This window comes from Oncorhynchus tshawytscha, linkage group LG26 (assembly GCF_018296145.1).
Source record: "Oncorhynchus tshawytscha isolate Ot180627B linkage group LG26, Otsh_v2.0, whole genome shotgun sequence".
Lineage (NCBI taxonomy): Eukaryota > Metazoa > Chordata > Actinopteri > Salmoniformes > Salmonidae > Oncorhynchus > Oncorhynchus tshawytscha.
This window is the reverse complement of record NC_056454.1, coordinates 38310889-38323555: the sequence shown is the minus strand read 5'-3', so window position 1 is coordinate 38323555 and position 12667 is coordinate 38310889. Positions and strand designations below refer to the sequence as shown.

At 42.0% G+C, this 12667-nt stretch overlaps 1 protein-coding gene across 2 annotated transcripts in view; it reads right to left on the bottom strand.

Moving 5' to 3' along the window:
* Positions 1-2321: 2321 nt before the first annotated feature.
* LOC112225596 (voltage-dependent L-type calcium channel subunit beta-4-like) overlaps positions 2322-12667 on the bottom strand; it is a 73313-nt gene continuing 62967 nt past the window's right edge. The window contains exons 10-14 of one of the 2 annotated variants that reach the window (XM_024389689.2): positions 8410-8519; positions 6275-6426; positions 5732-5827; positions 5190-5384; positions 2322-3396 (exon numbers count right to left, since the gene is read on the bottom strand). In XM_024389689.2, coding sequence (XP_024245457.1) covers positions 3142-3396; positions 5190-5384; positions 5732-5827; positions 6275-6426; positions 8410-8519 — 808 coding nt within the window. In that variant the 3' untranslated portion in view covers positions 2322-3141. The remainder of the gene's footprint in view (positions 3397-5189; positions 5385-5731; positions 5828-6274; positions 6427-8409; positions 8520-12667) is intronic. The other variant, XM_042306872.1, reaches the window with a different exon arrangement.

Sequence of the window (12667 nt, the reverse complement as noted above, 5' to 3'; positions counted from 1 at the left end):
GACCCCACGTGGGAAAATGACATTCCCTAACGCTGTGTTCATATTCACTCAATTTAAGGTCCTGCTCGCTGTTCCAACACATACTAATTACATGAAAACGAATTATAACAGTATAAAAGGCCTTACATTTATACTAAAAGGTTGTATCCTATACTCATTTGAAGATAAAAGTTTTCATTTGTTTGATAAGATTACAGATTTTCTCAGGTAACCCCAATTTCATGGGACTCCATATTGCACAAGTTTAGGAACCACTGATCTAACCTGGCTCTGGGTCAAACAAACATCAATTGAACAACACATCAAGGACATTACAATTGGCCACAATGAAGAAATTATGATTCACTATATCACCGCACTGTGTTCTGTCTTTGTGAAAATAAAATAATATTTTGATAAGAAGGGCCAACTCAATAGCCTACATCTTAAGATAACATATCTGTTTGAAGATGGGAGTCAATGAAGAAAAGTGGAATCTGGACCATCATTATAACAGAGCTCTGAATTTATTTGATAAAAAAGTTCATTTTAACTAGGTAGTTCTCATTTTACATCAATTTCCCATAAAACATATTTATCTTTCTTCTTGATGAATTAAAAAGTTGTATTAGTCATGCAGTTTCGCATTTCCCTTTTGAATTTTATCTTTCACAAAAATAACAAGAACACAATCTCATTGAACTCCAATGAAGCCGCTAAGTAGCCGAGGGAGGAAAAGCATCAACATGCAGCACTGTACACATTTGCATAGTACATTTATCTTTTTCTCTAGATTAGTTTGTCCAATTATTTTCTCTTTACCAGCATGCCTTTATAGAATACAGCACTAACAGAAATCGAGCTATCTTGGCAACAGAAGAAGGTATTCGAAGAAAACAAATAAAATATGTTGTGATTTGTTTGGTTGGGGGTTTCTGATACATACCCTCTATTGGTGCTCTATGCATAACTGGTAGCATAATGAGAGACATTCTCTGACATGAACCTCTATACAGAACTCCCTAGTCTGTACCCTTCACACTCTCTTCATATGACTAAACCTCTATAATTGTTCCTAACCATTTAGACCATAAAAACTATGAAATAAAATGCTACATTTTGAGGATATGTATATGGATAGGAGAGAACCACTCCATTGCTACAGTACCCCCCCAAAAAAGTTTAAAACAAGGCCTGGGTTAAGCAATAAGGCTTTGAACAATTCATTTGTCATGGTGTTTTGATACGCAATGCTTAGGAAAGTAAAATCGTTCATTAAAAAACATCATAATTTATTTTTAATGGCCAGGACATGGAAGACTTTTAAATGGGGCATTGAAAAGAAGAGCTGATGGTTGGCAAATAATTACAATTAATTGATTTTACTTATATATCGCCTTTCTAGACACACAAAGCGCTTTACATAGTAATTATGACCAAATGTTTGATGTTAGACTCACAATTTCTTTGTTTCATGAAATCAACAATATAACTTCATAGCAGACTGAATGAAGCGCTCTCATCCGCTTATGTGTTACTGTTGACTAAATGAATTGTTCAAATGAGACTGTCCTAAACAACAGTCACTCACTCAACTACAGTCTCCTAGGGATTTTTCTGGCCTAACACATACATGACAGCACTGAATCATTATTCCATGACATACTGTATATTGACAAAAAGACATGCTGCCATTGATCATTCTAAACCAATGAAACGTCGGTCCACGGACAGCCGTTATTTCTTTACTTGCCAAGCAGGACTTTCTTTGAATATATTTCACTTTAATTCACAAGACCATTTAAAAGACAATAAAATATGATGCAAATGGAAATACAAGCATCACTATAACAGGCTGCTTGTACAGTAAATGGAATGTGGTATACCTCAATTCAAATGATCAATATTTCCCTGATTGGAAGTATATCCATCTATACTAAAGCCTATCCTTTGATCATTAGTCAATTATGAAACCCATTTAAACAGTTAAAATTAAGCTCAATGGGCATATCATCCCTCTCTACTGTATATTTTATTCCTAGTCATGAGTACTAATGGAAAAACTTCAATTAGACTATTTCCTCTTGGTTGCAGCATACTAAAAACTGATAGGAATAGTCCTCACACTAGAGTGTTAAGGTACTGTATATAGCCTTTCCTGAAAGAGCACAAGATATGAAACTTGCAACTGCCTTAATTTACTTAGCAAATTCTTATTAGAAAAGTGTGATTTTTATTTTTTTTACCTTTCTTTAACTAGGCAAGTCAGTTAATAAGAACAAATTCTTATTTTCAATGATGGCCTACAAACAGTGGGTTAACTGCCTGTTCAGGGGCAGAAGGACAGATTTGTACCTTGTCAGCTCAGGGGTTTGAACTTGCAACACTTTCGGTTACTAGTCCAATGCTCTAACCACTAGGCTACCCTGCCGCCCCAATGGCATTAGCTAAGTATCATTGAGGAGAAGAAGGGGATAAAAGCCCTGGAAACTAGAAGATTCCGTTTCAGGACCCCCCCTAAAAAAATCCCTCAACATTTTGACAAACAGGAACTTTGCCGACTCTGAGACACTGGTTGTAGGCTACAGGACTGAAAACACTCAAATCCAAGACAATTTCAAACAACTTAGTGACATTAATTAAATATACAGTGCACTGACTCTGCTGCTATTGGCTCCTGGAAATGTGCAAAGAAGTTCTGTGCTGATCGAGGGACGCTTGACGCTGTCTGGCACTGGTTCGAGGCAGGTGTTGATGGGTCACCAAGACCACCACGACAGCTAGCCCTGCTAACACTGAGACAACAGGGAGTCGATGGCCAGACCACATGGTCACCCCTTTCACACCAACATGTCAAGGCTTTGCCATGTTAAAAAGAAGACAAGCCCAGAGTTGGGCCTTCCCTTAGAAAAAAAACATGGTGAAAATCTGCCCCTCATCCTATTTTTTGTCTCCCTCATAAGAAAAAGGCATAGAGATTAGATTTTTAGTTGGTCAATGTTCATGTTTTCACCGTGAACCAGTGCCAGAGGAAAAGCGAGGTACTAACACTTTATAAAAAAAGTTGGTTACGGTACAATTAAACTAGAGAGTGGTCGTGTGGCTGTGTCGTACCCACTGTGAAGGGAAGAGAGGCCTAAGTGACATAAGGGGGTCTTCAGCTCAAAGCCTGTGCCTGGAGTCATGGCTGTAGCTTCCGGGGGAGCCGTTACGGTTGCGGTGGGGCTTGTACGTGTCCTGATAGGGGTCATGATAATTCTCCTCCACCAGGGGGTAGTGGACCTGGTCCCGGCTGTGCTGCGAGCCGGAGGACAGGCGGTTACGGCTCTTCCTCTGCCGCTCATTGTGGTAGTTCTCGTCTGATGGCGAGTGTTCTCCTGCTGTGTGATTGCTGTTCCTGTTTGTGTTTCTTTGACCCTGTTCAGAGAGAAAGAGAGGACATAATGTATACATTCAGCAGTTGACTATAGCATCAGCTTTCCAAAACGGTATAATTGTTTTTTTAAAATCCTGTAGTAGTGAGCAAAACGTCCTTGATAAATAGGCAGCAATCCGGTATCATAATCCTGTATCACTTCACTACTAATTCATACCAGTTTCAATGAATTATTTACAACCAATTTGCCCAACAACTAGTCATAATTAGGGCTGTTAAGGTGACCGTATTACCACCAAACCAGCGGTCACAAGTCAAGAAGGCAGTCAAATTCCACATGACCGTTTAGTCACCGTAATTAGGCTTCTCCAAGCTCTGATGCTGCTGATCGTCATTAGTAGCCTACCAAACTTGCTGACTACTTGGTACTCAGCACTCTATTGTCCCTCTAATCACTCAATGCAAATGTTTTAGAAAATCGAATCAAACACTTCATGAGAGCTCATGTTGCGCAACATTTCTATAGGCTATACAATTTTACAAGAAAACAGAGTGATGGCCTCCACTAAAACGAGTAGGATCCCATCAGCCTTCTATAGGCTAGGCATACTATATTTCTTTCTCAACTTTCCTAATATTAAGCCAATTGTTTATCTTTACAACAGGAGTATAACCTACCTGGCTGGCATGAAAATGAACCATGGGTAATGTGTCCTCCATTCGCTATTTAAGTACATAGATTTGTATTTTTTCCTGCTGCCCCTGTTTCGAGACAGGTGCATGATAATGGTCCATTTTATATCAAAACAAATTTCACGCATATATTATTTAGTATATGTAAAGACAATATTAAATGATGGGTGATAATAGCCTATTACTTCTGAATTCTATATTATCACTTGTGAATGATGCCCAGCATAAAAAACTGCCTTTTTTTGAAACTTTTTGTAATCATAAAGGGGATGCTGCTGTGAAATTCGAGGCATTATCAAGTGCTTGTCAAATTGTGAATGAGAGACTGATGAAGTGTGTAAAGCCTCCGCAAAAAAACAAAGCAGAAATCATGCCTTTCAAGCGACATTTTTGAAATCATCATTAATCTCAACATGCAGCCTTACAATGTTTTAAAAATCAAAACATATAGCCCAACGTTTATAGAACAACTAAAGTTACATTAATAAATCTAAATTAAGCATATAGAAGTGCCTATTTCTTTGTTAACCACTCAACACAGAATAGCCGCATGTGTGCACTCCCTCAAATCATTTGGAGAAAATATATATATTTTGTTCAATTGTTTTCTTCATACAATCATTTAAAACATATAATGTCACAGAATTCTAAGCAAATCTTGTCTGCTAAATGAACTAGTAGTAGCCCACAGCCATATGGCATAGCCAGACATAGCCAGACATCGCCTAACATAAGGACAACTCAGTATGCTACTCTGTTCTTCTGAAATAGACTACATTTTGTTCATATCATGTTTTTTAGACCTGTCTAAAATAAATAATGGATGTATTGTGAAGGTGTAGGCTTTATTACATGGATTTAATATACTTTTTAAAATGTAGATGTTCCAAAGGTCTGCATCAGTGGCATGTAAATATATGTGCAGAAGACAGGAGATGCTAAATGTGTTTATGTTAATTAACGGTCAAATACCGTGAGACTGGCAGTTATTTACTTGACAATCAGCAGCTGACAAAATGTTGTGACCGCCACAGCCCGAGATAATAGCTATTGCCACTGCATCTACTTTAACACTATAAGAACAGTTTCCCAGTCAAATAAGAGGGCAAATATCAGTCAAAGTAAGGTCAGGTTGATTCACCGTTTGGTTGACCAGCCCAGTTATAGTTGTGGGGTACGGAGAGAGGGCAGTGGATCCCAGGTTGCGGCCCAGCAGAGGGTTGAGAGGGGTGCTCAGGGAGGTGTGTGTTGCCCTCCAGTAGGCTTCCAGGTACTCTGCCAGGTGATCACATGCATCCTCCAGCTGATTCTCATCCAGAATGATGTCAAACATTTCCTAAGAGACAGGGGGAGAGGAGAGAGAGCGAGAGAGACAGGGAGAGAGGGGAGAGCAGAGACACATTCTGACTTAGTGACTGAGGGATTGAGTTGCTGGTAGTAGCAGTTAACTGTCGGTTATTGTCCCTCGTGGAAAGGCCAGAGACCAGCAGTTGACAGGGTGTACTGAGGGTATATTGTTCCTATGGGAGGCCAGAAACCAGCAGTTGACAGGGTGTACTGAGGGTATATTGTTCCTTATGGGAGGCCAGAGACCAGCAGTTGACAGGGTGTACTGAGGGTATATAGTTCCTTATGGGAGGCCAGAGACCAGCAGTTGTGTACTGAAGGTTATTGTATACCTACCGGAGGGCACTGTGCTAGTTTGTCTGCTGCCACCAGCTGCACATTCAAGTGTTTGCTCTGGGATTTCCCTCTCGACTTGATCAACCGCTGAAGAACCTGTGGATAGTTTATATATTCACAGTGCTGGACTTGGACTGAAATAGGCTACGGTACACATTTTGGGTGCCGGTACTGTTCATTTTTAGGTGCAGGAGCTCCACAATACTTTTGACATAATATTATATAAGAGGAACAGGAGCCCAAGCTGTAGAACATTTTATCACGATCTCCTACCCAAGTCAAGCACGGTATATATCAAGTCAGAAGAAAGCAGCAACACAAATCAGCATGGGTCAGGGATGGAAATAGAAAAATGGCAAAACTTTGAATTCACCTTAAAAAAAAACTCTTACAGGAACTTGGGTACAACTGTGTGTATAAAAGCAGCAGAATTCATACATGTCAAAATGATTTTACTCTCGGAGCCTGTTTCCCTCCCATTTCCACCTTGGGGATGTAGCAAAAATAGAACCATTTGAGGATAAGGGGAAGCCTAAAACTTACTTTAGGAGAGGACACTTTAACATGCACGATGATAGGTGCTAAGGATGTCTTTATGAGCTGGGTTGGATGGTTGATTGTGTCAGCATCCAGGACCACCAGCTGTAAGGATCTGGCCAGCTCAAATATCCTCTCAATCTCACTCTGAACCTCCGCTGTGGGGAAACAGAACAGTGATCACAGATGGTGGATCAACAACCCTTTATATTGCCAAAATCGGAAGACATCAATTCCACAAATTCTGTGCAATACACACTTTATAGGATCTGATAAGTACAGTATGTACAGTACCAGTCAAATGTTTGGACACAACTACTCATTCAAGAGTTTTTCTTTATTTTTACTATTTATACATTGTAGAATAATAGTGAAATACATTAAAACTATGAAATAACACATAGAATCATGTTGTAACCAAAGAAGTGTTAAACAAATCAAAATATATTTTATATTTGAGATTCTTCAAAGTAGCCACCCTTTGCCTTGATGACAGCCTTGCACACTCTTGGCATTCTCTCAACCAGCTTCATGAGGAATGCTTTTCCAACAGTCTTGAAGGAGTTCCCACATATGCTGAGCACTTGATGGCTGCTTTTCCTTTACTTTGCGGTCCAACTCATACCAAACCATCTCAATTGGGTTGAGGCCGGGTGAGTGTGGAGTCCAGGTCATCTGGTGCAGCTCTCCATCACTCTCCTTCTTGGTCAAATAGCCCTTACACATCCTGGAGGTGTGTTGGGTCATTGTCCTGTCGAAAAACAAATGATAGTCCCACTAAGCACAAACCAGGTGGGATGGCGAATCGCTGCAGAATGCTGTGGTAGCCATGCTAGTTAAGTGTACCTTGCATTCTAAATAAATCACTGACAGTGTCACCAGAAAACCCCCCCAAACCATCACACCTCCTCCTCCATGCTGCATTATGGGAACCACACATGCAGAGATCATCCGCTCACCTACTCTGCGTCTCAGAAAGACACGGCGGTTGAAACCAAATATCTCACATTTGGACTAATCAAACCAAAGAACAGATTTCCACCGATCTTCTTAGCCCAAGCAAGTCTCTTCTTCTTATTGGTGTCCTTTAGTAGTGGTTTCTTTGCAGCAATTCGACCATGAAGACCTGATTCACGCAGTCTCCTCTGAACAGTTGATGTCTGTTACTTGAACTCTGTGAAGAATTTATTTGGGCTGCAATCTGAGGTGCAGTTAACTCTAATGAACTTATCCTCTGCAGCAGAGGTAACTCTGGGTCTTCCTTTCTCGTGAGAGCCAGTTTCATCATAGCGCTTGATGGTTTTTGCGACTGCACTTGAAGAAACTTTAAAAGTTCTAGAAATGTAAAGTAATGATGGACTGTCGTTTCTCTTTGCTTATTTGAGCTGTTCTTGACATAATATGTAATTGGTCTTTTACCAAATAGGGCTATCTTCTGTATATCACCCACCTCTACCTTGTTACAACACAACTGATTGGCTCAAACGCATTAAGAAGGAAATAAATTCCACCAATTAACTTTTAACAAGGCACACCTGTTAATTGAAATACATTCCAGGTGACTACTTCATGAAGCTGGTTTGAGAGAATGCCAAGAGTGTGCAAAGCTGTCATCAAGGCAAAGGGTGGCTACTTTGAAGAATCTCAAATATATTTTGATTTGTTTAACACTTTTTTGGTTACTAAATGATTCCATATGTGTTATTTCATAGTGTTGATGTCTTCACTATTATCATACAATGTAGAAAATAACAAAATTAAAGAAAAACCCCTGAATGAGTAGGTGTGTCCAAACCTTTGACTGGTACTGTATAATTAAGCAATAAGGCACGAGGGGGTGTGGTATATGGCCAATATACCACAACTAAGGGCTATTCTTAAGCACAACGCCACGAGAAGTGCCTGGATACAGCCCTTAACAAACCCCCAAGGTGCCTTACTGCGATTATAAACTGGTTACCAACATAATTAGAACAGTGAAAATAAATGTTTTGTCATACCCCTGGTATACAGTCAGATATACCACAGCTTTCAGCCAATCAGCATTCCGGGTTCGAACCACCCAGTTTATAATTTCCTTTTTAACATATACAAAACATCTGAGTGAAGAATAGCAGTATTCAGTGTCATCCAGATGATACCTAGGTTGGACCTGGTGTTGGATCTTTCGATGATGGCCCGCTTGCTGGGGTTGTTGAGCACTGACCTCTTGGCCAGAGCTATATCTGCTGTTACTCTCGTAATAGATATCCTAAATGCAACAGATTCAATGCATACAGAATATCACAAACCCACATGTAAAGTATGGCTACTACCATGTTTATAATCCTAGAGAAAGTGTTTAGTCAAAACAGGTGGTCAGATTATTTACTTTGGCAAAGTATTCAATGATCATGTATAACTGCTTTACATATCCTGAGTGTACAAAACATTAAGAACACCTGCTCTTTCCATGACTAAGACTGACCAGGGGAATATTAGCCTATGATATATTATCACTTGTGAATGATGCCCAGCACAATAAACTGCATTTTTTTGCAACTTTTTCTAAACGTAGTCGCACACCTCATGTTGTAACGGATCTCTTCGTCGTCTGACGACGAGTATGAAATATCGGACCAATGCGCAGCGTGGTAAGTGTCCATGTTAATTTATTAACTGAACACACAAAACAAAATAACGAAGTGAATGGAAGAAACGAAACAGTTCTGCAAGGTGACATACACTAGACAGAAAACACAGACACAGAAAATAATCACCCACAACCAAAATGGGGAAAACAGGCAACCTAAGTATGATTCTACCCACCCCAACTCACGCCCTGACCAAACTAACAGAAAGACATAATAAAGGAACTAAGGTCATAAAGTGACACATGTAGCCTAGCCCATAGGCCTATATGTTTTGATATGGTTTGTATCACAACTAAAGTGGCCAAATAACTTCTTAAAATTAAGCACATGAATCCGCTTTACAAGGGGGTTAGAGGCTAACTGGCATACATAATCAGCGCATGAGCTTCAAATTTGGGGAAGAACATTTTCACCATAAAAATGCACCTTTATAATTAAAGCATTACATGCATAATCACATTTGAGGTCACTTTTGATAATGGTGTTTTCCTGCTAATGGAACATTTGTATTTATAGCCTACTGGCAAGTGTGCATTTCTGCGCTTATTATGTGAAGAAATAGCCTAATAGTTTAATGCAAAACATTAAGAACACCTGCTCTTTCCGTGACAAAGAGTGACCAGGTGAATCCAGGTGAAAGCTATGATCCCTTATTGATGTCACTTGTTAAATCCACTTCAATTGGGAGTGCTACGCAATATTAGGAAGGTGTTTACACTGAGTATACCAAACATTACTTGTACTTCCGGCGCCGACAGAGATGGCCGCCTCGCTTCGCGTTCCTAGGAAACTATGCAGTTTTTTGTTTTTTTACGTGTTATTTCTTACACTAGTACCCCAGGTCATCTTAGGTTTCATTACATACAGCCGACAAGAACTACTGAATATAAGATCAGCGTCAACTCACCATCAGTACGACCAAGAATATGTTTTTCGCGATGCGGATCCTGTGTTCTGCCTTACAACCAGTGTAACCGAGTGGATCACATGCAGCGACCCCAAAAAAACGATTCAGAAAAAGAGGGAAACGAAGCGGTCTTCTGGTCAGACTCCGGAGACGGGCACACCGTGCACCACTCCCTAGCATTCTTCTTGCCAATGTCCAGTCTCTTGACAACAAGGTTGATGAAATCCGAGCAAGGGTAGCATTCCAGAGGGACATCAGAGACTGTAACGTTCTTTGCTTCACGGAAACATGGCTAACTGGAGAGACGCTATCCGAAGCGGTGCAGCCAGCGGGTTTCTCCACGCATCGCGCCGACAGAAACAAACATCTTTCTGGTAAGAAGACGGGCGGGGGCGTATGTCTTATGGCCAACGTGACATGGTGTGATGAAAGAAACATACAGGAACTCAAATCCTTCTGTTCACCTGATTTAGAATTCCTCACAATCAAATGTAGACCGCATTATCTACCAAGAGAATCCTCTTCGATTATAATCACAGCCGTATATATCCCCCCCCAAGCAGACACATCGATGGCTCTGAACGAACTTTATTTAACTCTCTGCAAACTGGAAACGATTTATCCGGAGGCTGCATTCATTGTAGCTGGGGATTTTAACAAGGCTAATCTGAAAACAAGACTCCTAAATTTTATCAGCATATCGATTGCGCAACCAGGGGTGGAAAGACCCTGGATCATTGTTACTCTAACTTCCGCGACGCATATAAGGCCCTGCCCCGCCCCCTTTCGGAAAAGCTGACCACGACTCCATTTTGTTGATCCCTGCCTACAGACAGAAACTAAAACAAGAAGCTCCCACGCTGAGGTCTGTCCAACGCTGGTCCGACCAAGCTGACTCCACACTCCAAGACTGCTTCCATCACGTGGACTGGGAGATGTTTCGTATTGCGTCAGACAACAACATTGACGAATACGCTGATATGGTGTGCGAGTTCATTAGAACGTGCGTTGAAGATGTCGTTCCCATAGCAACGATTAAAACATTCCCTAACCAGAAACATTCGTGTGAAACTGAAGGCACGAACCACTGCTTTTAATCAGGGCAAGGTGTCTGGTAACATGACTGAATACAAACAGTGCAGCTATTCCCTCCGCAAGGCTATCAAACAAGCTAAGCGCCAGTACAGAGACAAAGTAGAATCTCAATTCAACGGCTCAGACACAAGAGGTATGTGGCAGGGTCTACAGTCAATCACGGACTACAGGAAGAAACCCAGCCCAGTCACGGACCAGGATGTCTTGCTCCCAGGCAGACTAAATAACTTTTTGCCCGCTTTGAGGACAATACAGTGCCACTGACACGGCCTGCAACGGAAACATGCGGTCTCTCCTTCACTGCTGCCGAAGTGAGTAAGATATTTAAACGTGTAATTGCAGGCCCAGACAGCATCCCCAAGAGCATTACTATTCAATCAATCCCTATACCAGTCTGCTGTTCCCAACTTCAAGAGGGCCACCATTGTTCCTGTTCCCAAGAAAGCTAAGGTAACTGACCGCCCGCCCGTAGCACTCACATCCGTCATCATGAAGTGCTTTGAGAGACTAGTCAAGGACCATATCACCTCCACCCTACCTGACACCCTTGACCCACTCCAATTTGCTTACCGCCCAAATAGGTCCACAGACGATGCAATCTCAACCACACTGCACACTGCCCTAACCCATCTGGACAAGAGGAATACCTATGTGAGAATGCTGTTCATCGACTACAGCTCGGCATTCAACACCATAGTACCCTCCAAGCTCGTCATCAAGCTCGAGACCCTGGGTCTCGACCCCGCCCTGTGCAACTGGGTACTGGACTTCCTGACGGGCCGCCCCCAGGTGGTGAGGGTAGGCAACAACATCTCCTCCCCGCTGATCCTCAACACTGGGGCCCCACAAGGGTGCGTTCTGAGCCCTCTCCTGTACTCCCTGTTCACCCACGACTGCGTGGCCATGCACGCCTCCAACTCAATCATCAAGTTTGCGGACGACACAACAGTGGTAGGCTTGATTACCAACAACGACGAGACGGCCTACAGGGAGGAGGTGAGGGCCCTCGGAGTGTGGTGTCAGGAAAATAACCTCACACTCAACGTCAACAAAACTAAGGAGATGATTGTGGACTTCAGGAAACAGCAGAGGGAACACCCCCATCCACATCGATGGAACAGTAGTGGAGAGGGTAGCAAGTTTTAAGTTCCTCGGCATACACATCACAGACAAACTGAATTGGTCCACTCACACAGACAGCATCGTGAGGAAGGCGCAGCAGCGCCTCTTCAACCTCAGGAGGCTGAAGAAATTCGGCTTGTCACCAAAAGCACTCACAAACTTCTACAGATGCACAATCGAGAGCATCCTGGCGGGCTGTATCACCGCCTGGTATGGCAACTGCACCGCCCTCAACCGTAAGGCTCTCCAGAGGGTAGTGAGGTCTGCACAACGCATCACCGGGGGCAAACTACCTGCCCTCCAGGACACCTACACCACCCGATGCTACAGGAAGGCCATAAAGATCATCAAGGACATCAACCACCCGAGCCACTGCCTGTTCACCCCGCTGCCATCCAGAAGGCGAGGTCAGTACAGGTGCATCAAAGCTGGGACCGAGAGACTGAAAAACAGCTTCTATCTCAAGGCCATCAGACTGTTAAACAGCCACCACTAACATTGAGTGGCTACTGCCAACACACTGTCAATGACACTGACTCTACTCCAGCCACTTTAATAATGGGAATTGATGGGAAATGATGTAAATATATCACTAGCCACTTTAAACAATGCTACCTTATATAATGTTACTTACCCTACATT